Here is a 22,564-nt window from a genome sequence, read left to right as displayed (position 1 = left end):
GTTTAAAAAAGCTTCAGTAGCCTAGCAGCAGACAGAGAGAAAAGCACGCGTGATTTTTGAGGACAAAATGGTGAGAGGAAATTGCTGTGCTCATCTCTCCCTATTCTCCTCCTGTTACTACGGAGCAAGAGAGTTTCTATGGCAACCTCTCCAAAATGTTGGGTGCTGAATAGTGTCGTGTGTGATCAGTTTATGATTACAGTCTGGGGAAGGAAAGCGGCCCTTGCTGTCAGCCAGCGCTGTAAAAGGAAATTCATAAAGCGTTCCAATAAAGCTGCTCTCTCCATATGTTCTTTTGATGAGGCTCTGTCCACATGCCAACCCAAATTTGCATTCTTTCTTTTGAAGGGAGAAAAAAAGAACGAAAGAAAGAATTTTCATCTGCTGCCCCCTGCTGAGTGGAGAAACAAACACTTAATAGATTTATTTCCTGTTATGTTTTTAAAAAGTCTTACAGGAGGAAAAGGCATGTACATGTGAAATAAAAAAGGACAAAGACAAGCGATGAAACAGAAGAGGATGTCCTGAGAAAGAAAATGTGCAAATGAGGTGTTTCAACTCAAGACAGGTCAAGCAGTCCTTTCTTTAGTAATAAATAATTTATAGGTGTGAAAAAATACATGTCTGGACTAAGCACACACACACACACACACACACACACACACACACACACATAATTACATTAACCCATTTTATTCCAGCAATACACATATGTTAAGCTTGTAGTTTTTTCCGCCTGGTGCTGGTAGCCTATGCTTTGTCAACATTAGTATTCCGTGCAGGCTGGCGTGTCTGTTTCGCAGAGTTCACCCCATTTGCATTCCATTAGAAGTCAGTGAGAGGGGCCCAGTCTGTGCTCCGCTTCTCCCCATCCAGCCGCTCCATTCCTCACACCCTCCTCAGCCCTGCTGGGCTTATCCTACTAGAACACGTGCCTTCATCTGGGGTGCCATTCATTCAAAACACAGAGTCCCAAGCATGTCAAACATTTCATCATTTACCAACTTATATAGTAAAGATGTAAATTTGGTCAAAATTGATATGATACACTTAATTTATCCGGAAAAGACCATGTTTTTTATTATTTGTCCAAGCCCCCCCCATCCCCACCACCACCACCACCACCACCACAGTGGCAATCTGATGAATGACGTAGAATGTCTATGCTCTATAATACTTATACCAGTATTGCTGTACCATGATGTGGGATGGCAGCAGTCTGGGAGGCTACTGGTGGTGTCTAAGCATCACAGACAGTACGAAACCCACATACTGAGGATGTGGGAGGGTCTAGTCAGCATGTGTATACAGTCTTCATCAAACACTTTCTTCTGCCCAGCCTCATTTGCTAATGGGGGCCTTCTGTTCTTTCACCCTGGTTTATCAGAGTCCCCATCCCACACCTTGGCATTTCCTCTCGTTAACGACAGCACTGCTCTGTCACACTCTGCTTCTGACACAACTCTCTGTACACGTGATTGATCTGCGTGATAATCGGTGGAGGGACCCCTATCATGCCTGGGGTAAGCACTTCATTTCCTTAGCTCTGGCCCAACCTAACATTCACATTAAACATCAGGTTGCATGAGTGCCTGAAAAAGGTGGTGCTTTACTGGTGCACCATGTCATTTGCACTGATTTTGAAATGTAGCCTCCATATATCAGAAATGCTGATGTCTACAGTCCAAAATGGAGTGTTTGAAATGGATTGCTCCCCTGTTTTCTATGGTGATTTTCACAATCAGGTTTCTGCTGTAGCAAGCTGATGTCTTTGCTGGATGCAATGTGAAAGTTTCAGAATAAGTGCAATCATATATCCTGAATGGAACTGAGGTCATTCCCATCATGATTGCTGACACTATGTTCTTAAATTGGTGTACTGGCTGTTACCTCAGTGACTGTAATATGTTTCAGTGTATCTGTTAAAATGTCACAGTACAGTACATCCTTTGCATATCTACCCACTTGACTCAGTGTCATGCACTGCTGGGTGTTGCTGATGTTATACTTCGTCCTGTATTTCATATTTATTGTTCACACTTCTGCACTTCTCTTGTATTGCACCATGGTCCTGTAGAAACATTCTTTTGTTTCACTATATACCTGTATACAAACTTCTGACTTGACTTTTTTGATACTGGAAGCTCAATAAGATGGAACTGATGAGGGAAATGTATTTGTTTGCATTCTCAAAATGGTAGTTTGCAAAGCTCTGCAAATTATAAGCAGATCATGTTCTATTAAAATCTATTAAATTCAATAATAGCATTTGGAGAAAGGGAGTCTAACACGATGCAGGCCTTTTCTCTGCATAAAGATGGCCTGGTGAACTAACCGAGACATAACTGGAAGAAACTGACAGGCTGTGATGATAGCATAGCTTTGTACTGGTAAATGTACTGTGATGTTAGCATAGCTTTGTACTGGTAAATGTACTGTGATGTTAGCATAGCTCTGTACTGGTAAATGTACTGTGGTGTTAACATAGCTCTGTACTGGTAAATGTACCGTGGTGTTAACATAGCTCTGTACTGGTAAATGTACCGTGGTATTAACATAGCTCTGTACTGGTAAATGTACTGTGGTATTAACATAGCTCTGTACTGGTAAATGTACCGTGGTGTTAGCATAGCTCTGTACTGGTAAATGTACCGTGGTATTAACATAGCTCTGTACTGGTAAATGTACTGTGGTGTTAACATAGCTCTGTACTGGTAAATGTACCGTGGTGTTAGCATAGCTCTGTACTGGTAAATGTACTGTGGTGTTAACATAGCTCTGTACTATTAAATGTACTGTGGTGTTAACATAGCTCTGTACTGGTAAATGTACTGTGGTGTTAGCATAGCTCTGTACTGGTAAATGTACCGTGGTGTTAACATAGCTCTGTACTGGTAAATGTACCGTGGTGTTAGCATAGCTCTGTACTGGTAAACGTTGTTTTGCACTGCTGGTGAGTTAGACTGAACAATAGCTCACAGTGAGACCTGCACACTCACTCTGAATACATTTACCCTGATAATACCTGCTTTCCTGATAAGGCAGTTGGTTTGACTGTTCCTATGTTATCAGTTTACAGGCCCTAGGGCATACAAACAAATTCTGCATTAGATAAAGCTATATCAGATAGCCTCTGGTTTTGTGTCAGAATCAATGATGCTTAGACATGAACCATTGGCCCAACCCCAAATAATCAGTGCAAAATAGATCTGAGTCTGAAGGTTTGTGTTGAGTCTACTTGGACTTGAATTAGCAATGTCCTAGCATAGCAAGGAGTTGTTACGGGTTTCCAATATATTATACATTTAAAATAATTTACTGCAGAATGAATTGAATTCACTGCAGAATGGCATTTCAGATGTTTATGTAATTACATATTGGTAAATGCTGTCATGATACATTAATTTTTCGAGACTATTATACTCTAATTATTTCACAAATATATTAAACTTGTTTAACAAAAGCAAGTTTGTAAATGCCTATGGAAATCCATTTCTCTCTATACTCTTCCACTTGGATTCACTTTCTTTCTAGATAATATAGATATTATAGTTATGTTATTATTACCTAATAATTATAAACCTAATAGCTAATAGTATGTGCATTTGCCTGTGTGTGTGTGTGTGTGTGTGTGTGTGTGTGTGTGTGTGTGTGTGTGTGTGTGTGTGTGTGTGTGTGTGTGTGTGTGTGTGAGCTGTAATGCAACTGCTGTAAACCTGTGTGGATGCAGTTTCTATATTTGCTTGTGGTTTGGTGCCATTGGCTCTGGAGCCCAGTTGGGTTTTGCTCACCTGTTGTATTTCAGTCTGACAACACTGATGCTTCTCATAGCTTGTGTTAAACTGCAATGCCAAAAGTTAGCTCCTACTCCTGTCGAGCCTCAGTTTGGGTGGATGTGATATTCCCTAAGTTTTTGCTGGATCTGTGTTGTTCTCTTATTCAACCTATTCAATACACCAGTTCTCACAAGACCATAGGAACCGAGCAAAGTCTCATTCTGCTGTTTGGAGCAGCACTTTGAGCCCATTCAGATCTATTTATTTGACACTGGTGGAAGGTTTCATTGTTTCTGCAAAAGGAAAGCAGCAGCTTAACAAAACAGTTATTTAACACCATTATGCCCAAGTCTCAGTATTTTTGGGCATCTCTAGAGCTCCAAAATCATTAAAAAAAATGTTCTATGTGATACCAGTACCATAACATTTTATTTAACATTATTACATGCATCATGTCAGGTATGAAGTGCCTTCTCTTTTGGCACTGGCTGACCTTGCTGGCCTCTATCTACCAGGCCTGTTCTACTGGAATGTTGAGAGTCAATGGGCCTCTCATGAGGAGATTAGAGTGATGTGTCTAATCCCCACGCCTCTCCATTCCATTCCAGAATGGCGAGCCATGGCGGGGTTTTATCCCCCAGGCAAGCCACGGAGGAGTTTTATCCAAGCCCGAGTGACCCGTGATGGATGAATGAGGTGGGTAAGGACATGCACACGCCAAGGAGGGGCTGGGTGGGAGTGGCTCGTCCTTCCAGCTGCCGTTATAAAGCTAGCTGGCCTGTGTGCCCTGATCTCCACTGAGACCCTGAGCACCCGCTGCTCACACTCCACACACTGTCTCACATCCTCTGGTGCCATGAACGACATCTACAAAGCTGCGGTGAGTGAGCTCCTGCCAGAGAACTTACTTTGAGCTTCTGATGACTTTATCTTTCTGCTCTGGCTGAAGATTGTGGAAGGGAAACTGCTTTTCATAAGGGTAGCTTTAGAAATGTCTATGTCAGAGAAACCAGTGCTAAGTGCAAGTACTGACAAGAAAGTGACTTATTTATTTTTAAGTCTAATAGCACTGCTTTTACAAATGTCAGAAAGACTGATGTTAAAGGGCCATAATACACTGCACATTTGCATGTGCTGAGTTCTCTGAGCTTGTCTAGATGCTTTAGTTGGTCATCTTCATGGAAAAAGCGAGATAAGAGATTATGATGGCTGTTTGGAAGTATTTAAGATCTTATAGACAGTAAAACATCCAGTATAGCTCCAGCAGTATGGTGGATTTATGAAAAATACTTTTATTTCCTGATGCATTTAACAGAGGTGTGATGTGATTGTTTTTTAAAAATATCCACTCTTGAGAGCCATCAGAACAAATAGGAGATGCTTGGCAGGACACGGTCTGGGGTGCTGGGCTGGAACTCACACTTGAACAGGCTCTGTTTTTCATCAGGCTAATTTTGGCAAGTCCTTCAAGCTCCCCTATATGTGTTTACTGCAGAGCTTAAGATAATACCCCCATGGCCAAATTCCTTTACTATCTGTGATTACCTGCTGTCTCCCACAGGGCTGAAGCATATGGGACTGTGTCAGACCACGGAGCAGCGTTTGAGTGACATATTTATGACTCAGCAGCAGTCTTACAGCTCAGGCTGGATCTGTGCAAGCCTATAGACAATAACTCTTACTTAAGCAGCTGTCACGCTCGCTCATTCTCTAGCTTTTTCAGGATTACCACACCATTGTTAAAGCCCATCTGCAGCTATGCTAATTTAAAGTGTTCGGGATTGTGCCTCTTATCTGTAGTTTCTAACCCACGTGCTGCTTTATTTTTAACCTGGGCCCTGGTCATAGCGCTGCCCCCATCGATAAAATGCAGCTTTGGACTACAGAAGAAGCGAATGAAAAATAATGTACCACCGACTGACACACTGCTGATTTGCAGAGAAGACTAGAAATCTATACAAGGGGAAAGAAATCAGGAGGGCAATACTTGCTTAACATACCGTGTGTGTGTGTGTGTGTGTGTGTGTGTGTGTGTGTGTGTGTGTGTGTGTGTGTGTGTATAAAAAATAAATAATGTGTCATTTATTTAATTTTGATCCCTACAGGTAGAACAGCTCACAGATGAGCAGAAAAATGGTATGTGGACAATACATTTGCTGTTGATTGTTCTATTAAATGAGTGTTGGTGTGAAAACTGTCTAACACTTTGAAAATTTGATCACATTCCAAATTAGCCTTTTCCAATTAAGTCTCTGTACCATTACAAGTATTATTGTAGTTGTAACACTGTAATTAGGACTTCAGTAGTAACTTGATTGACATTTTTGGCAAAGACAATGAAAAAGCCAAGCATTGTATCACTGAAACTTAGTGTAATAAACCAGCTGTAGCAAAGAGCCCACTTCACAGAAGGATGTCTGTGTACTGAGAGCTGCGGACTGCAGTTGCAGTGTGGAGCATTAGCCGATGATAGTGCTGTGCTGCAGAGTTCCGGGCCGCCTTCGACATCTTTGTGCAGGACGCGGAGGATGGCTGCATCAGCACCAAGGAACTGGGCAAGGTGATGCGCATGTTGGGCCAGAACCCCACACCTGAGGAGCTACAGGAGATGATTGATGAAGTGGATGAGGATGGTAAAGGCACAATCCTAGCTCACTAACCCTTCCTTTTATATCCTAGATCACTAACCCTAGCCCCTTCCTTTATATCCTAGATCACTAACCCTAGCCCCTTCCATTTATATCCTAGATCACTAACCCTAGCCCCTTCCTTTATATCCTAGATCACTAACCCTAGCCCCTTCCTTTATATCCTAGATCACTAACCCTAGCCCCTTCCTTTTATATCCTAGATCACTAACCCTAGCCCCTTCCTTTATATCCTAGATCACTAACCCTAGCCCCTTCCTTTATATCCTAGATCACTAACCCTAGCCCCTTCTTTTTATATCCTAGATCACTAACCCTAGCTCCTTCCTTTTATATCCTAGATCACTAACCCTAGCCCCTTCCTTTATATCGTAGATCACTAACCCTAGCCCCTTCCTTTTATATCCTAGATCACTAACCCTAGCCCCTTCCTTTATATCCTAGATCACTAACCCTAGCCCCTTCCTTTATATCCTAGATCACTAACCCTAGCCCCTTCCTTTTATATCCTAGATCACTAACCCTAGCCCCTTCCTTTATATCCTAGATCACTAACCCTAGCCTCTTCCTTTATTTCCTAGATCACTAACCCGAGCCCCTTCCTTTATATCCTAGATCACTAACCCTAGCCCCTTCCTTTATATCCTAGATCACTAACCCTAGCCCCTTCCATTATATCCTAGATCACTAACCCTAGCCCCTTCCTTTTATATCCTAGATCACTAACCCTAGCCTCTTCCATTTTATACCCTAGCTGAATTACCATAGCCCGTTCCATAGCCTACTTCATGGTATACCATAGATGGCTTGCCCTAGTCCCTTGCTTTTATACCCCTGATGACTTAAACCAGCCATTTATAACCTAGATAACTTACCTCAGCCTCTTACTTTTATACCCTAGAAGACTTACTCTGGCAGCTCCCATTTATATCCTAGATGACTTACTCTAGCCCCTTCCTTTTATACCCTAGATGATTAACTGTAGTACAACTCTGCACTCTAAATCATCTATTATCTATGCATTATATGCACTGCACTTTGTTATTGCTAATTCTGCACCTGTCAAACTCTTTTGTAACATTACTATATCATTTGCATATTTTAGGTGCATTTTACTGTAGAAAAATACTGTAACACTAACAGTACCAGTAACTGCAGCCTTATTTAATACTAGCTGTAGCTGCAATACATGTAAAAAAAATCCCACTCCCCTTCCCAGAGGTCTTTTTCCTTCACGCATAGGTCCTGTACCAGAGTCCTAGGCTTGAGGGTCCTGCATAGTAGTTGTTCCCTGGACTCTTTTGGAAGGTGATTTCAGATGTTGTTCCTGGAACAACATGACTCTGCTGGAGTCATTCTCCCAGTTTGCGGGTCACAACCTCTAGTGCTCCAGTTAGTACTGGAACCACTCTTGCCTTTACCTTCCACATCTATTCTAGCACTTCTTTCAGCCCTTGGTATTTCTCAAGCTTTTAGTGTTCCTTATTCCTGATGTAGCTATCACTTGGGATTGCTACATCTAACACTATGGCCCTCTTCTGCTGTTTGTCCATCACTACTATGTCTGGTTGATTAGCCTTTACCATTTTGTCAGTCTGTATCTGGAAGTCCCACAGGATCTTAGCTTGGTAATTCTCCACCATATGCAGGGGTGTATCCATCATTTACCATTAAACTTCCAACCTGTACTCAGCACAGATGTTTCTGTATACTATGCCTGCCACTTGGTTATGGCATAGTTCTGCCTGTGCTGCCTGCTAGTATCTTGCATCTCGCTGTTATGTGCTGGATTGTTTCAGGAGCATCTTTGCACAGCCTGAATTGGGGGTCCTGCCTGCTGTGGTAGATCCGAGCTGCTACCAATCTTGTATTCAGAGACTGCTCTTGTGCTGCCATGATTAGTGCCCCCATGCTATCTTTCAATCCAGCCTTTTCCAACCATTGGTAGTATTTTTCCATATCCGCCACTTCCACATACCATGATACTTTACGGCACATCAGGTTTCTGCTGTAGTCACTAAGCACTTCTTCACATGGGGACATCATCCTGGTTTACTCCTGGGTCTTCGTTGTGTCATCATGGATAGTGGCTCAGATGCTCACTAGTCCTTGGCCCCCCTCCTTCCGCTTTGGGTTGAGCATATTGTCTTAGAGTGCTGGATTTGGGATGAAACCCTCTGTGTATTGTAAAGAGTTTCCTTGTCTTGATGCCAGTGGCTTCTATCTCCTCCTTTGGCCAGCTTAATGCGCCAGTGGAGTATCTGATGCCTGGTAGAGCGTAGATGCCGATAGCCCAGATTGTGTTCTTCCCATTCAGGACATGCCTCACTCTTAGTAGGTATTTGGCTGTAGCTGCTTTCCTTGTAGCCCCTTCAATTTCCCATTTGCTTGTGGGATTCCAAAGTACTTGTAGCTGCCTTCAACATCTGTTATGTTACCTTCTGGTAGTATGATCCCTTCAGTTCTAGCTACATTCCCTCTCCTTGTAACCATCTGACCACACAAATTTCCAATGATGTTGTATATCCTGGTGAGATGGATTAGTGAATCAATGTCTGGTTCACTTCTGGCATACAGCTTGATGTCATCCATGTAGCAGAGGTAGTGGATGGTTGCTTCAATTTGGAACCAGCATCCATAGTGACAATTTCACTGAAGTAAATCCTGCACTTGATGGTGACACATGTTGTTGGTCTGAAGTTGGCCTCTAGGGTCCACAGCCCCACTGAGTTCTTGATGAAGGCTCTTAGAGTCCTGTTGATATTATACAGTCTCAAGCATTTCAGGATCCATATGTTGGGCACTGAATCATAGGCTTAATTGTAGTCAATCCAGGCAGTACACAGGATTGTCTGTCTGGTCTTACTGTCTTGAGTGACTGTTTTATTTACATTTATGGCATTTAGCTGCTGCTTTTATTCAAAGCAACTTACAATTATGACTGAGTACAACTTGAGCAATTGAGGGTTAAGGGCCTTGCTCAGGGGCCCAACAGTGGCAACTTGGCAGTGGTGGGGCTTGAACCATAACGATTACAAGTCAAGTACCTTAACCACTGACCTATCACTTGTACTGTGTGCTGGTCCTCTGGTGTTCTTGCTAGTGTCTTTCTGGTCCCCACAAATGTATTGAGCTATGTGCCTACTCAGCTACAGTGATGCCCAACAGGAGCCTCCATGTTGTGCAGAGGCAGGTCATCAGCCAGTGGTTGGATGAAACTGCCCTTTCTGGGGGTCCTTCGGGATCAGGACTGTCTGGCCTTCAGTTAACCATTTAGCATGGATTCCATCCATTAGCAGCTGGTTCATTTGTGCTGCCAGGTGCTCATGGAATTCAGTCAGCTTCTTCAGCCAGTAGGTATGGACCATGTCAGGGCCTGGAGCTGTCCAGCTCTTCATACCCGAGACCCTTTCTTGGACATCTACTAGTGTGATGGTTACTAGATCCTGTTCAAGGAGGTTGCTGTGGTCTGTTTTCAGGTTCTCTAACCACTGGGCATTGTTGTTGTGTGATGCCTCCTTCTCCCATATGCTTTTCCAGTATTGTTCAGTCTCCAGCTTTAGTGGGCCAGTTCTCAAGCTGTTTCCTGCCACTGAGAGTACATTTTGGCTCGAGGGAGAACATTCTGTTTATTCTTCAGGCTTCTACTTCTCCTGTGTATCTCTTCAGGTGGGCAGCCAGAGCTGTTAATCTTTGCTTGACAGTCCCAAAGGCCTCAGGTATAAACAGGTATGGACAGCTTGTTGTACCTCTCAGGTTCCTTCATCACCTTCATCACGCTGCTGGAACAGTCAAATTCCCCTATTTGGATTAATAAATTGTTATCTTATCTAGTGCCTTTCTTTTACAATCTACATGACTTACCCTAGCCCCTCCCTTTGATAGCATATGGGTATTTACACTACACAAGGTTAGTTATTTATTCTACACCCTGTTGTCCTAACCATAGATGTTTCCTTATTTAACTGGGGCATTTGTCTTTTTTCATATTCACACTTATGTTTAGATATTGACAAAATGAAATAGGCATTTGTAAATTGTAATTTCTGTTGAATTTGCCAGAAGGTGCTAAAAATAGACTCTGATAAGGCAAATTTGCCAGAGGGTGCTAAGCAAAAAAAAGGGAAGGAATTATTAGATCTGAGATGTAAAATTTGTTCATACATGTCTATGGCCATTTCTGGAAGTTTATACCGTATGCCATATATGCCTCTGTAAAAAAACCAAAAACATTTGTGTGGAGATATGCTGTATAACTGTGCTGTCTGTCTTTCATTGACTGCACCTTCAGTGAATGAAGGTGAAATCAGTGAATCTCAAATGGACTGTGACCACTGGATCCACATAAACATTGTCTATACATTTGTGTTATTTCAACAACTTGCTTCAATAGTGTCATTCTCAGACTCAGCTTATAAAAGTGAATACATGTGGTGCAGAGCATTCCATGGGTGCTCTTTCTCATTTCCTCGTGGTTTATTTCTGCAGGTAGTGGAACGGTGGACTTTGAGGAGTTTTTGGTAATGATGGTGAGATGCATGAAAGATGACAGCAAAGGAAAGTCTGAGGAGGAACTGGCGGAGCTCTTCCGCATGTTTGATAAGTATGCGCAACCTCGGCTGACCCATACAAACACAGTGAGCAAACAGCTTTTGGTTGCTCAGATTTAAGAAGACGCTTGCTTTTGTGTGAGCAGGAATGCAGACGGTTATATAGACCTCGATGAGCTGAAGTTCATGCTGGAAGCCACAGGGGAGACCATCACTGAGGATGACATAGATGAGCTGATGAAGGACGGAGACAAGAACAATGACGGAAAGATTGATTACGATGGTAAAAGTTCATTATGAAGGTCAAAAACCAAAATAATGAGATTAGCTCTGTCCCTGTGTGTGTGTGTGTGTGTGTGTGTGTGTGTGTGTGTGTATGTGTGTGTGTGTGTGTGTGTGTGTGTGTGTGTGTGTGTACTTGTTGGTTTGTGTGTAATAATACATTTGTAATTGTTTTCATTTTTGTGGGGGTTAGCTGTGGGGTTTTAAAAGAATATTAATGGCAAATCTGACACTGAACTACCTCTGCAGCTAGAAGAAGTTCATAGCACACTGACTTATAGAGAGAGCTCAAAATGCAAAGACAATTAGCCAGTTATTTAAAAAGCTTCATTTATAATGTGCTAATTGCCTGTTCATTTTATTATATCAGTGGTATCAAAGTCTGTGATTATGGTTTGTCAAATGAAACAGAAGTGTTGTCACTATCGATCAGTAGAGAAGCAGTGGCTTTCCAGAGCCTTGACTGTAGCTTTGGTACTGCACAGGTAGCCAGCGTGACGCAACGGTGATGACATTTCCCAGCGCAACTGAGTCCTTTCAATTCTTTTCTTCATTTTTCCATTTGGTTTCAGAGTTCCTGGAGTTCATGAAAGGTGTGGAATAAATGTCAAAGATGAAAGAACTCTCCACCTTCCCACTTCTCCACTTCCCCTTATACTCGTGATTTTTAAATTCATTCAAGCATTGCAGAAGAACTGTGAATGTATTTATCTGAACTACGTCAATGATCTGCATTAATAATGGAATATTTGCTATTAATGTTAAATGTTTTTTATATTTAAAAAAATCTGGAAAGTCTTCGATTTGTGTACATATGGTTTGCTACTAGAGTCTTGACTGTCTGTGAAAATCATTTTAGCATGTTTAAAAAACAAAACAAAACCAACAACAACTGCTAGATCCTAAAAGTACAGAAAACATTTGACCTTTCTTAAAGTTAGTATCCAAGATGGCCAATTTTAAAATGTAAAAACCCTCTTTAATCCCCAAAATTTGCCTTTATTTCAGATAGTCTTTTCTCATATAGGCTAATTCCTCATTGCTGCTTACAAGAGAAAAAAATTAAAAGAACAAGACAGGAAGAAGAGTTCACTGTTTAAATTGCTTGTTGTCTTGAATTATGTTTTAAGAAATAATCCAGTTTCACCTTAGTCCTTCTTACACTGAGCCAGAAATGGTAGAATATATTCTGCAATTCTGTTAAAATGCATTCTGTTAGATTTTGTACTGAGATGCCAGCTATTTATGGCTAATCCTCTGTTCTTGAAGATCTAATCTGAGGACAGAAGTCACCGTCAAACGATGTCATGAACAGAGATGCGCAGGTTTCACTTCGACTTGGACTACGCAGGCGGTGCGTCCCACGCACCAATAAAAGTTCATAAAGTGAAGTCTGAGCTAATCAAGCTCGTGCCCTCGCATCTGCGTTTTGCCGTCACGCATGTCGACGCTAATGGCCCCAACGCTGAGGAAGACGTCTACTCACATTTATCTCACACAATAACTCACATTTATCTCATCTATGTCTCACATATGCTGCAGTATCGGATTACCTACTAACCTTATTTGACATTGCTCTAAAATCCAAATATAATATATATTGTTACCATGGCTGTAACAATAATACTGCAGTTACCGTTTCAACCTACAGGTGGCAGCAAAGCCTATAGTATACTGCGTCAAGGGCAAACGCGCTCTAAAAATTCAATATTCATAAATACGATGCGAACGTGTGACCGCTTTCATATAGTAGGTCATATAAATGGGATTCGACCACGGTGGCACGTTGGTGACACGTATTTATTTACAAATTTGCTATGCAAAAAATAGACTCTGATAAGGCGATTAGTTAATAGTATATAATCTTCCATTTTAACTGTACAAGGTATAATGCTTGGAGAATATACAAGGAAAATAATGATAACAGTAATCATATAACCAATGTACGCATAATGCGAGTGTATCTGTCCGGCTATGTATGTGTTAGTACATACACACGCGGATATGTATGCTGTTATACGTGTGCATACGGTGGAGAGGGAGTTATGTAAACTTCGCAGGATGAGTCATGTTGCTCGTCTTTAAAACACAGTGCATCATGTGTTTCCCCCGCTCTCTCAAACGGCTGCATTTCCAACAGAGATCTGGAAAGATCATCATTATGTTGGAAGAACTAGTGGCGCGTCGTCTTATCGTTTGCGCGGGGTTCTGCTTCCGCAGCTCCCGTGCGTGCGTGCGATCAGAGGGGATGCAGACATCGCCGCGTGCCGTGACGTCCTAATTACTGCCTGTCATGCGAGCTGTTCACTGATTGACCCACAGCGACTGCAGCTGATGAAGCAGTCACGTGTTGGCACCACCACCGCCCCACTGACCAGAGTTCCAGTGTGAGCGTGAGGACCTGTGTTCTCTTATTTATAAGCAGCAGTTTAGCATCAAGGTAGATATTGTACATTGTTTTGATCAGTGGATTGGGACAGTGAAGTGAACCAGGTTATCAAAGATTGTGGTGCTGAAAACAGAACCAAGCTTTTCATGAATGAAGCTTTTAATGAATGCAGTATTTAATGAATGCAGTGTTTAATGAATGAAGCATTTGTGTGTGCCTGCTTAGAGGGTTCATATCTGATTATTTCATGTATATTGGACATTTGTTGTACCCTGTTTACACTTGTTTGTTTTTCTTGTGTGTAAATCCCAATTTTGTATGGTGTTCTTTAAATGTCCTAAAGTTATAGGAAACAGGCCAACTCTGGCATTTTCCCTTTGTGGTAGTTCTTGGACAGTTTCATTGTGTGATGTGCTGGGGGCAGGAATTGGCTGTCAAACATTATTAAGAAGTGAAGTGGTTTGAGAAACTGGATTTAAATCCCTTTTAAATGCATTTTGGGTGCATTTACACTTGCATTTTTATGTGGATAATCCCATATCTATATATAATCCTGATGTTCAAAGTGCACACATGTTCCTACATGTTAAAAAGGTTTTTGTCAATAAATCTAGTTTTGTTGTTGTTATTGTTGTCAATCAGATAAATTGATCCCTTTCTGTTCTTATTTGTCAATGTTAAGCATGTCTTTTAGGAATATAGGACAATAAAAAGACCTGTAGTTTTGCTGTAAATTAAATTTAAGAAATTATTTAAGTAAATGATGTCAACTGAGTGAGCTGTCCAGAATTTCCATAAATACGTAAAAGCGGTCAAATGTGAAAATGTTCCTCTTTAAGATACAACAGGGTTTGAGAATTTCACCATGGAGGTCAGAAGCTTGTCCTTAAGGAAATGTTTGTTTCAACTAGTGCATGGCAGAGCTCATAATGATACAATGAAATTCTTCTTTACGTGGTCTTTGCTACTAGACCCATCCTCACCTCCATGTAACTTCTTCATGGGCTGAAGCACATTTTAGAATAGAACTCACTTCAGAATTCATAATGGGTGTCTCGGTCTCTGGTCCTACGTGGAGAAATGCATAGTGGGGAAGGTTGTGGCCTGAATGCAGTCTATAAGCCTCTGCCCACAAGCTCAGTGTAGTTGAGCAGCCGTGAGAAGATCCTGGAGTGTTGGCAGGGTTTACTACTGAAATGTGTGCAATGTTTTCCACTGAAGTGTTTGCTCAGCATCACTGCCATAAACCAGGCTGCAGTGACACTTTTTTCCAAGGTTACTGAACTTTAGCGACTTAGTTGTTTAGCATGGCTGAATCATAGTTCATTGGGGCTTTAATTTTATTTAATTTTAAATGCATTTTTTGTAAGATGTATTACTTAATGTACTTTTTTCATGTAAAGTTTATAAATAAACATTTATAATTTTGGACTTTTAAAAAAATATTAAAGTACAAGTTCAGGAAAACAGATTATTTGTCATTAAAACTTAGTACTAAATTGTTTTGGTAATCCATATTAAGTTTTAGTTCTTAGACAAGTCTCTCATATCAAACAGTCCAGGAAATAAATACTACACGTATTTTACCAGGAGAGTTTAAAACCTTAAAACCTGCTCAATCAGTGTCAAATCTTTGGAGAAAGAAACTTTTAACTCCCTGTTGACAGAGCAGTTTTCACAAGAGTATTATCTCACACTGCACCGCTATGAGGATGGCTCACCTGAGCTTTTCATGGTTCCTTTTGAATAAGATGTTGTTTGATAACACCTCTACACTTTCTTCAGAAGCATACCAACATGGTTTCATTAAAACAAGAATCAAAGTTCATGTCATGTCCTTAAGAACACAGAGATCTAGATTTAACTGAACTGTTTTGAAAGTTGAAAATAGGATGTACCAGTTCATCATATTTATTCTGAACTGCTAATTGTGCACAAGTTGTGCTGAACTTGCAGTGAGACTTGATCCATATCCTGTAATCCTGGTGTATGTTGTTAAACAAACAACAGCCTTCCAGTACTGAAAAACATTGTATGGAAATCAGGGTAATTTGGTGATTGAAAAAATTATATACATTTTGTTTAACTATTGGCTTTGTTTATATATGACATATAGTCCTTCTTATACCATAAGCATTTAGAAGTTTTATTTGCATATCTCAGATCTAAAGTAGTTTTCATTTTCTAAAACCTAAACAGAAACATCTCACTTTAAAAGTGCACTAGAGGGTATTTCTCAATCAACTCTCCGTTTGAGTTTCATCCATTGTGTATCTCTTCGTCTAATGTACTCTGACGTTGAATATATACTGGATTTTGTTCTGTTATTTAAAAAATGACATATTGGTTTACACTGAGTATGAATAAAAGAGTCGTGTATGAATAAGATGACTCCTGGCTGTATATCTGCTGACTGTATACTTAAATCTGTGCATCACATTTATAGAGTAACTAGTTCAACTACAATAAATTTAAATTTAAAAATTCACCCCAGGAAAATAAAATACATTTCGTTTGTTTATTGCTTAATTATCTAAATTAATTCTTGTACATTCTTCTTGGCTTGAAAAAAAGAAAACCAAAAATGAAAGGCACTTTCAGTTCATCCCTACCACGAACTGAATAAAGCTATGAATATGAAACATGACACTATGGATCTATAACAAAATCGCATTTCAGGGCAGCACTGAAAACTGGAAGAGCAGTCAGAAGTAAAGATGGCCTTAAAAACTTAAGCAGTGAAATGACTGATCACAAGCACGGCAAGTGAAACACCAGCACAGAGCAAAACTTATGGTGTGAACAGAACTCACTTCCCTATTCAGAGATGCTTAGGCTGAAAACAGCAAGGTAACAAAACTTTGGTCTGCACTTTGGTGATCAGCCAAAACAGCTGATGAAAATAGCAATCATTTTAAGAAATGCATTTGCTTTCTTGAAAAAGTTAAGAATAAGATATGTTGAGCACCCAAGCAAAGGCACATGACCAGAAGAGGTATAACACACTATCTATCCATCTCTATATGAGAGTGAGAGAGAGAGAGCTTTAAAGTTGTAGTGAAAGACACAAGGCCCAGAAAAGTCCTGTTTGTCTGGAAACTCTGTGTACTTCACTACAATTTGGAATATTTCTACATCTACAGTACACTGCAGTTACTCACCTGGAATCTTCTCTGGATATAGTGGAAGGCTTTGCTTCACATAGATAGTTTCATTTTAATTATTGCTTGATGCAAAAGTGCCAGTTTCCTGAACCTCCCATTGGGTCCGCCCAGAGAATGCACTTTTCCCAATTTAACAAAACCTCTCTCTGTATTAATAAATATGACTACATGTTTAATGCCCTTACAGGATCTTTAGAGTAATACTCTGACTTTAAATGATTAAAAAGCAACTTTTTAAAGAGCTAGTAATTTCTTTGGTCTGAAAAAAATTCAATGCATTGAAATTACTGACGTATAAGAGCACAAACTTAACTGCAGCTCTATCTGCAATCTTAAAAGCATCATAAACACCATATTCAAATGAACACACTGCACGCCACTGAAATGATTAAACGCAGTTAATCAAACATTTTTAAATTCATTCTATAGCTCGTGATACTTCAGAGTTAAATCCCTTATAATATATATTAATAATATTATCTTAGTTACAAGAATTCCTTATAAAGCTTTAAAACCTCTGAATAAATCATTATTTCAGTTCAGTGGAAACCATCATCAAATTAGCTACCATATATTAACAGAACTAGTTTACCATGAATATGCACTTTTAGAGGTAGCGATATTAAAATATCACAGCTAGCTAAAATATGACCCATGGTTAATGTCGAGCAAGGATATAATGACCTATTGTTTGCAAAAAACAGATAAGATCCATGCGCTTTAAGTGGTTTTACATTTTAAAAAGTTCAAGAAATATACAATATGAACATGAAAACAGAGGCTGCCCTAGACAGACGACTCTTTCAGTTATAAAAGTTTAAGGCTGACTGTGATCTGTAGCTTGGCCTAATGGCTTAAGTCCTTTACTGTGCAGTAATTAGATAATTCAGCTGCTCGAGAAGAAGCCCACCGTACTCTTCACTCACCCAGGCTGTCCAGCTGGAAAATGGTGGACGTGACCATAGCATTGAGGTAAGCGCACCCAGCAGCTGAGTGCCGCTCTGACGGACTGTTCACCCCGAGCGTCTTCTCTCCCCAGGCATCATTGCGTGACAGGCTCAGCTTCTGCATCAGTTAAGTGACGGCAACAGTGACTGAGCGGCTGACGCCTGCATGGCAGTGCAACAGGACTCAGTCCGTCTGGGCTGGGCTTCCTCTGCAGGTCACAGGGAACAGACTTCATGTGAACCACAGACGCCCACATCCCTCTGGCTGACAGTTCCTGAAATGACAGATTGTGACTTGCTTAATGTGCATATGCGCTCTTTGCACTAAAGAGTTATTTGGGTTTTAACAGACATGTTAAATAGCTATCTGCACATTTCTTATAATTAACTGAAAAAAAAAGTTACATTTTCAATGTGGCAAAAAGGGTTTTACAGCTGAGCTGCAGCGAGAGAAGTTCCATCACCTAGGGAATGAGTGAGGTTTTGACTCCAGTGGTCTACTATGGGGATCTGCTTGTACTTAAAGTACCCGTCATGCTCAAACACGTTGGGCAGATTAGGGGCAACGTTCAGGATATATTCGATGACATGCTGACCAAGCAGGTCCAGGTTGGCTGAGACCTTGGCACAGCCCAGGTAAAGGTGGGGGAGGATCTGGATAGGCACAGAAGGCAGGCTGCTAGACAGTGGGCCGTCAGCGAAGCCAGAGGAACTGCACAGGTCACGATCCAACTCTCCGTCCAAGCCAAGGCCGCTGAGTCCAAGCATGGACGATAGAGGTGAGGAAGTGGCAGAGGAAGCATCCAGGAATGTCTCGCAGTCCTCCAGGTACTCCATCTGGAACTTGATGAAGCCACCTAGGAACCAGCAAACGATTATTTGCTGACATTATTTCCAAACATTGCTATTCTAACATTTCAGAGAACAATCAGATCACGGTCAATACAACCAAACTTTGAAGCAACAAAATAGAACAGATCCAAACTCTGGATGGTGCAGTTTGATGACACTGTCACTGAATAGCATTTGACAAACTTCAGCAGAACAAGAAGACGAAGAAGAAAGAGAATGATCGTATAAAAAAAGTATCCACTAAAGTTTTGGGCAGACATATTAATGAGGCTTAAGCAGGTTACCTTCAAGGAAAAAGGATATCCCCCCTCATCCCAGAGCTTTTGCAGAACTAAAGCAAGAACAGAACCCTTCGATGTGCTTTGTTGCAAGTCCATGGTGGATTAATCGTACAGAATAACAGTATCTGTCTTGCACCATCTAATAAACTTTTCATTGTCCTCGTTATTTGGAATAATGGATCAGACAGGTCAATTCCCCTTCTTTAATCTTCAGAGCAATATCCAAGGGATGACCAAATTAATAGCCGTCTCAATATGGAACAATTCATACAGCTGGTGTGAGCAACAGTCCAAGAGTAAGAATGAGCCATCAGTGCCGGAGTCCAGTTCAAGCTGCAGCCACTCAATGCTTTTGCTACACATCATGTTAGGATATCACTATGTTAGGATATCACTATGTTAGGATATCACCATGTCAGGATATCACTATGTTAGGATATCACCATGTTAGGATATCACCATGTTAAGATATCACCATGTCAGGATATCACTATGTTAGGATATCACCATGTTAGGATATCACCATGTTAGGATATCACTATGTTAGGATATCACTATGTTAGGATATCATCAAGTTAGGATATCACCATGTTAGGATATCATCAAGTTAGGATATCACCATGTTAGGATATCACCATGTTAGGATATCACCATGTTAGGATATCACTATGTTAGGATATCACTATGTTAGGATATCACCATGTTAGGATATCACCATGTTAGGATATCATCAAGTTAGGATATCACCATGTTAGGATATCACTATGTTAGGATATCACTATGTTAGGATATCATCAAGTTAGGATATCACCATGTTAGGATATCACTATGTTAGGATATCATCAAGTTAGGATATCACTATGTTAGGATATCATCATGTTAGGATATCATCAAGTTAGGATATCACTATGTTAGGATATCACTATGTTAGGATATCACCATGTTAGGATATCACTATGTTAGGATATCACTATGTTAGGATATCACCATGTTAGGATATCACCATGTTAGGATATCATCAAGTTAGGATATCACCATGTTAGGATATCACCATGTTAGGATATCACTATGTTAGGATATCATCAAGTTAGGATATCACCATGTTAGGATATCACTATGTTAGGATATCATCAAGTTAGGATATCACTATGTTAGGATATCATCATGTTAGGATATCATCAAGTTAGGATATCACCATGTTAGGATATCACTATGTTAGGATATCATCAAGTTAGGATATCACCATGTTAGGATATCACTATGTTAGGATATCACTATGTTAGGATATCACCATGTTAGGATATCACCATGTTAGGATATCATCAAGTTAGGATATCACCATGTTAGGATATCACTATGTTAGGATATCACTATGTTAGGATATCACCATGTTAGGATATCACCATGTTAGGATATCATCAAGTTAGGATATCACCATGTTAGGATATCACTATGTTAGGATATCACTATGTTAGGATATCACTATGTTAGGATATCACCATGTTAGGATATCACCATGTTAGGATATCATCAAGTTAGGATATCACCATGTTAGGATATCACCATGTTAGGATATCACTATGTTAGGATATCATCAAGTTAGGATATCACCATGTTAGGATATCACTATGTTAGGATATCATCAAGTTAGGATATCACTATGTTAAGATATCATCATGTTAGGATATCATCAAGTTAGGATATCACCATGTTAGGATATCACTATGTTAGGATATCATCAAGTTAGGATATCACCATGTTAGGATATCACCATGTTAGGATATCACTATGTTAGGATATCACTATGTTAGGATATCACCATGTTAGGATATCATCAAGTTAGGATATCACCATGTTAGGATATCACTATGTTAGGATATCACTATGTTAGGATATCACCATGTTAGGATATCACCATGTTAGGATATCATCAAGTTAGGATATCACCATGTTAGGATATCACTATGTTAGGATATCACTATGTTAGGATATCACCATGTTAGGATATCACCATGTTAGGATATCATCAAGTTAGGATATCACCATGTTAGGATATCACTATGTTAGGATATCACTATGTTAGGATATCATCAAGTTAGGATATCACCATGTTAGGATATCACTATGTTAGGATAACATCAAGTTAGGATATCACCATGTTAGGATATCATCATGTTAGGATATCATCAAGTTAGGATATCACTATGTTAGGATATCACTATGTTAGGATATCATCAAGTTAGGATATCACCATGTTAGGATATCATTATGTTAGGATAACATCAAGTTAGGATATCACCATGTTAGGATATCATCAAGTTAGGATATCACCATGTTAGGATATCACTATGTTAGGATATCACCATGTTAGGATATCACTATGTTAGGATATCACCATGTTAGGATATCACTATGTTAGGATATCATCAAGTTAGGATATCACCATGTTAGGATATCACTATGTTAGGATATCACCATGTTAGGATATCACTATGTTAGGATATCATCAAGTTAGGATATCACCATGTTAGGATATCATTATGTTAGGATAACATCAAGTTAGGATATCACCATGTTAGGATATCATCAAGTTAGGATATCACCATGTTAGGATAACATCAAGTTAGGATATCATCAAGTTAGGATAACATTATGTTAGGATATCACCATGTTAAGATATCACCATGTCAGGATAACATCATGTTAGGATATCATTACGTTAGGATATCACCATGTTAGGATATCATCAAGTTAGGATATCACCATGTTAGGATAACATCATGTTAGGATATCATCAAGTTAGGATATCAACATGTTAGGATAACATTATGTTAGGATAACATCATGTTAGGATATCATTACGTTAGGATATCACCACGTTAGGATATCATTACGTTAGGATATCACCACGTTCGGATATCATTATATTAGGATATCACCATGTTAGGATAACATCATGTTAGGATATCATTACGTTAGGATATCACCATGTTAGGATATCATCAAGTTAGGATATCACCATGTTAGGATAACATCAAGTTAGGATATCATCAAGTTAGGATAACATTATGTTAGGATATCACCATGTTAAGATATCAACATGTCAGGATAACATCATGTTAGGATATCATTATGTTAGGATATCACCATGTTAGGATATCATCAAGTTAGGATATCACCATGTTAGGATAACATCATGTTAGGATATCATCAAGTTAGGATATCACCATGTTAGGATAACATCATGTTAGGATATCATTACGTTAGGATATCACCACGTTAGGATATCATTACGTTAGGATATCACCAGGTTAGGATATCATTATATTAGGATATCACCATGTTAGGATAACATCATGTTAGGATATCATTACGTTAGGATATCACCACGTTAGGATATCATTACGTTAGGATATCACCACGTTAGGATATCATCATGTTAGTTTTCTGTTCTGTAATAGAGGCTTGGAATGTCTGCGTTGCTGTAGTTACACAGGTCAGTAGGAGTGAGATTATTGGAGGGCTTCTAAACAGGGCAGTGTTAGCTCAGAGGTTAAGGTACATGACTTGCAAGTGGGCAGTTGCTGGTTCAAGCTCCACCAGTGCCAAGTTACCACTGTTGGGCCCCTTAGCAAGGCCATTAACCCTCAAATGTATTCAGTCATAAATTGCTTG

The 22,564-nt window shown here is 39.9% G+C and overlaps 1 protein-coding gene, 1 long non-coding RNA gene and 1 pseudogene across 2 annotated transcripts; 2 read left to right on the top strand and 1 right to left on the bottom strand.

Annotated features, from left to right (window-relative positions):
- Positions 1–481: 481 nt before the first annotated feature.
- On the bottom strand, positions 482–19,255 carry LOC113572316 (dual specificity protein phosphatase 7-like; annotated as a pseudogene).
- Positions 4,511–12,357, top strand: tnnc1a (troponin C type 1a (slow)). Its single transcript, XM_027001780.3, has 6 exons — positions 4,511–4,656; positions 5,882–5,912; positions 6,263–6,409; positions 10,913–11,027; positions 11,121–11,257; positions 11,829–12,357. The coding sequence occupies exons 1-6, from the start codon at positions 4,633–4,635 to the stop codon at positions 11,858–11,860; spliced, it is 486 nt and encodes a 161-aa protein (XP_026857581.2). The 5' UTR covers positions 4,511–4,632; the 3' UTR covers positions 11,861–12,357.
- On the top strand, positions 4,663–5,829 carry LOC145653375 (uncharacterized). The gene is made up of 2 exons (XR_014119660.1): positions 4,663–5,233; positions 5,338–5,829. It is a non-coding gene; the product is annotated as an uncharacterized LOC145653375 (long non-coding RNA).
- Positions 19,256–22,564: the final 3,309 nt, after the last annotated feature.

The sequence above is a fragment of the Electrophorus electricus genome, chromosome 24 (assembly GCF_041902795.1).
Source record: "Electrophorus electricus isolate QZ-2024a chromosome 24, ASM4190279v1, whole genome shotgun sequence".
Lineage (NCBI taxonomy): Eukaryota > Metazoa > Chordata > Actinopteri > Gymnotiformes > Gymnotidae > Electrophorus > Electrophorus electricus.
The sequence above is the reverse complement of the archived record's forward strand: the minus strand, read 5'-3'. Positions and strand labels throughout refer to the sequence as shown.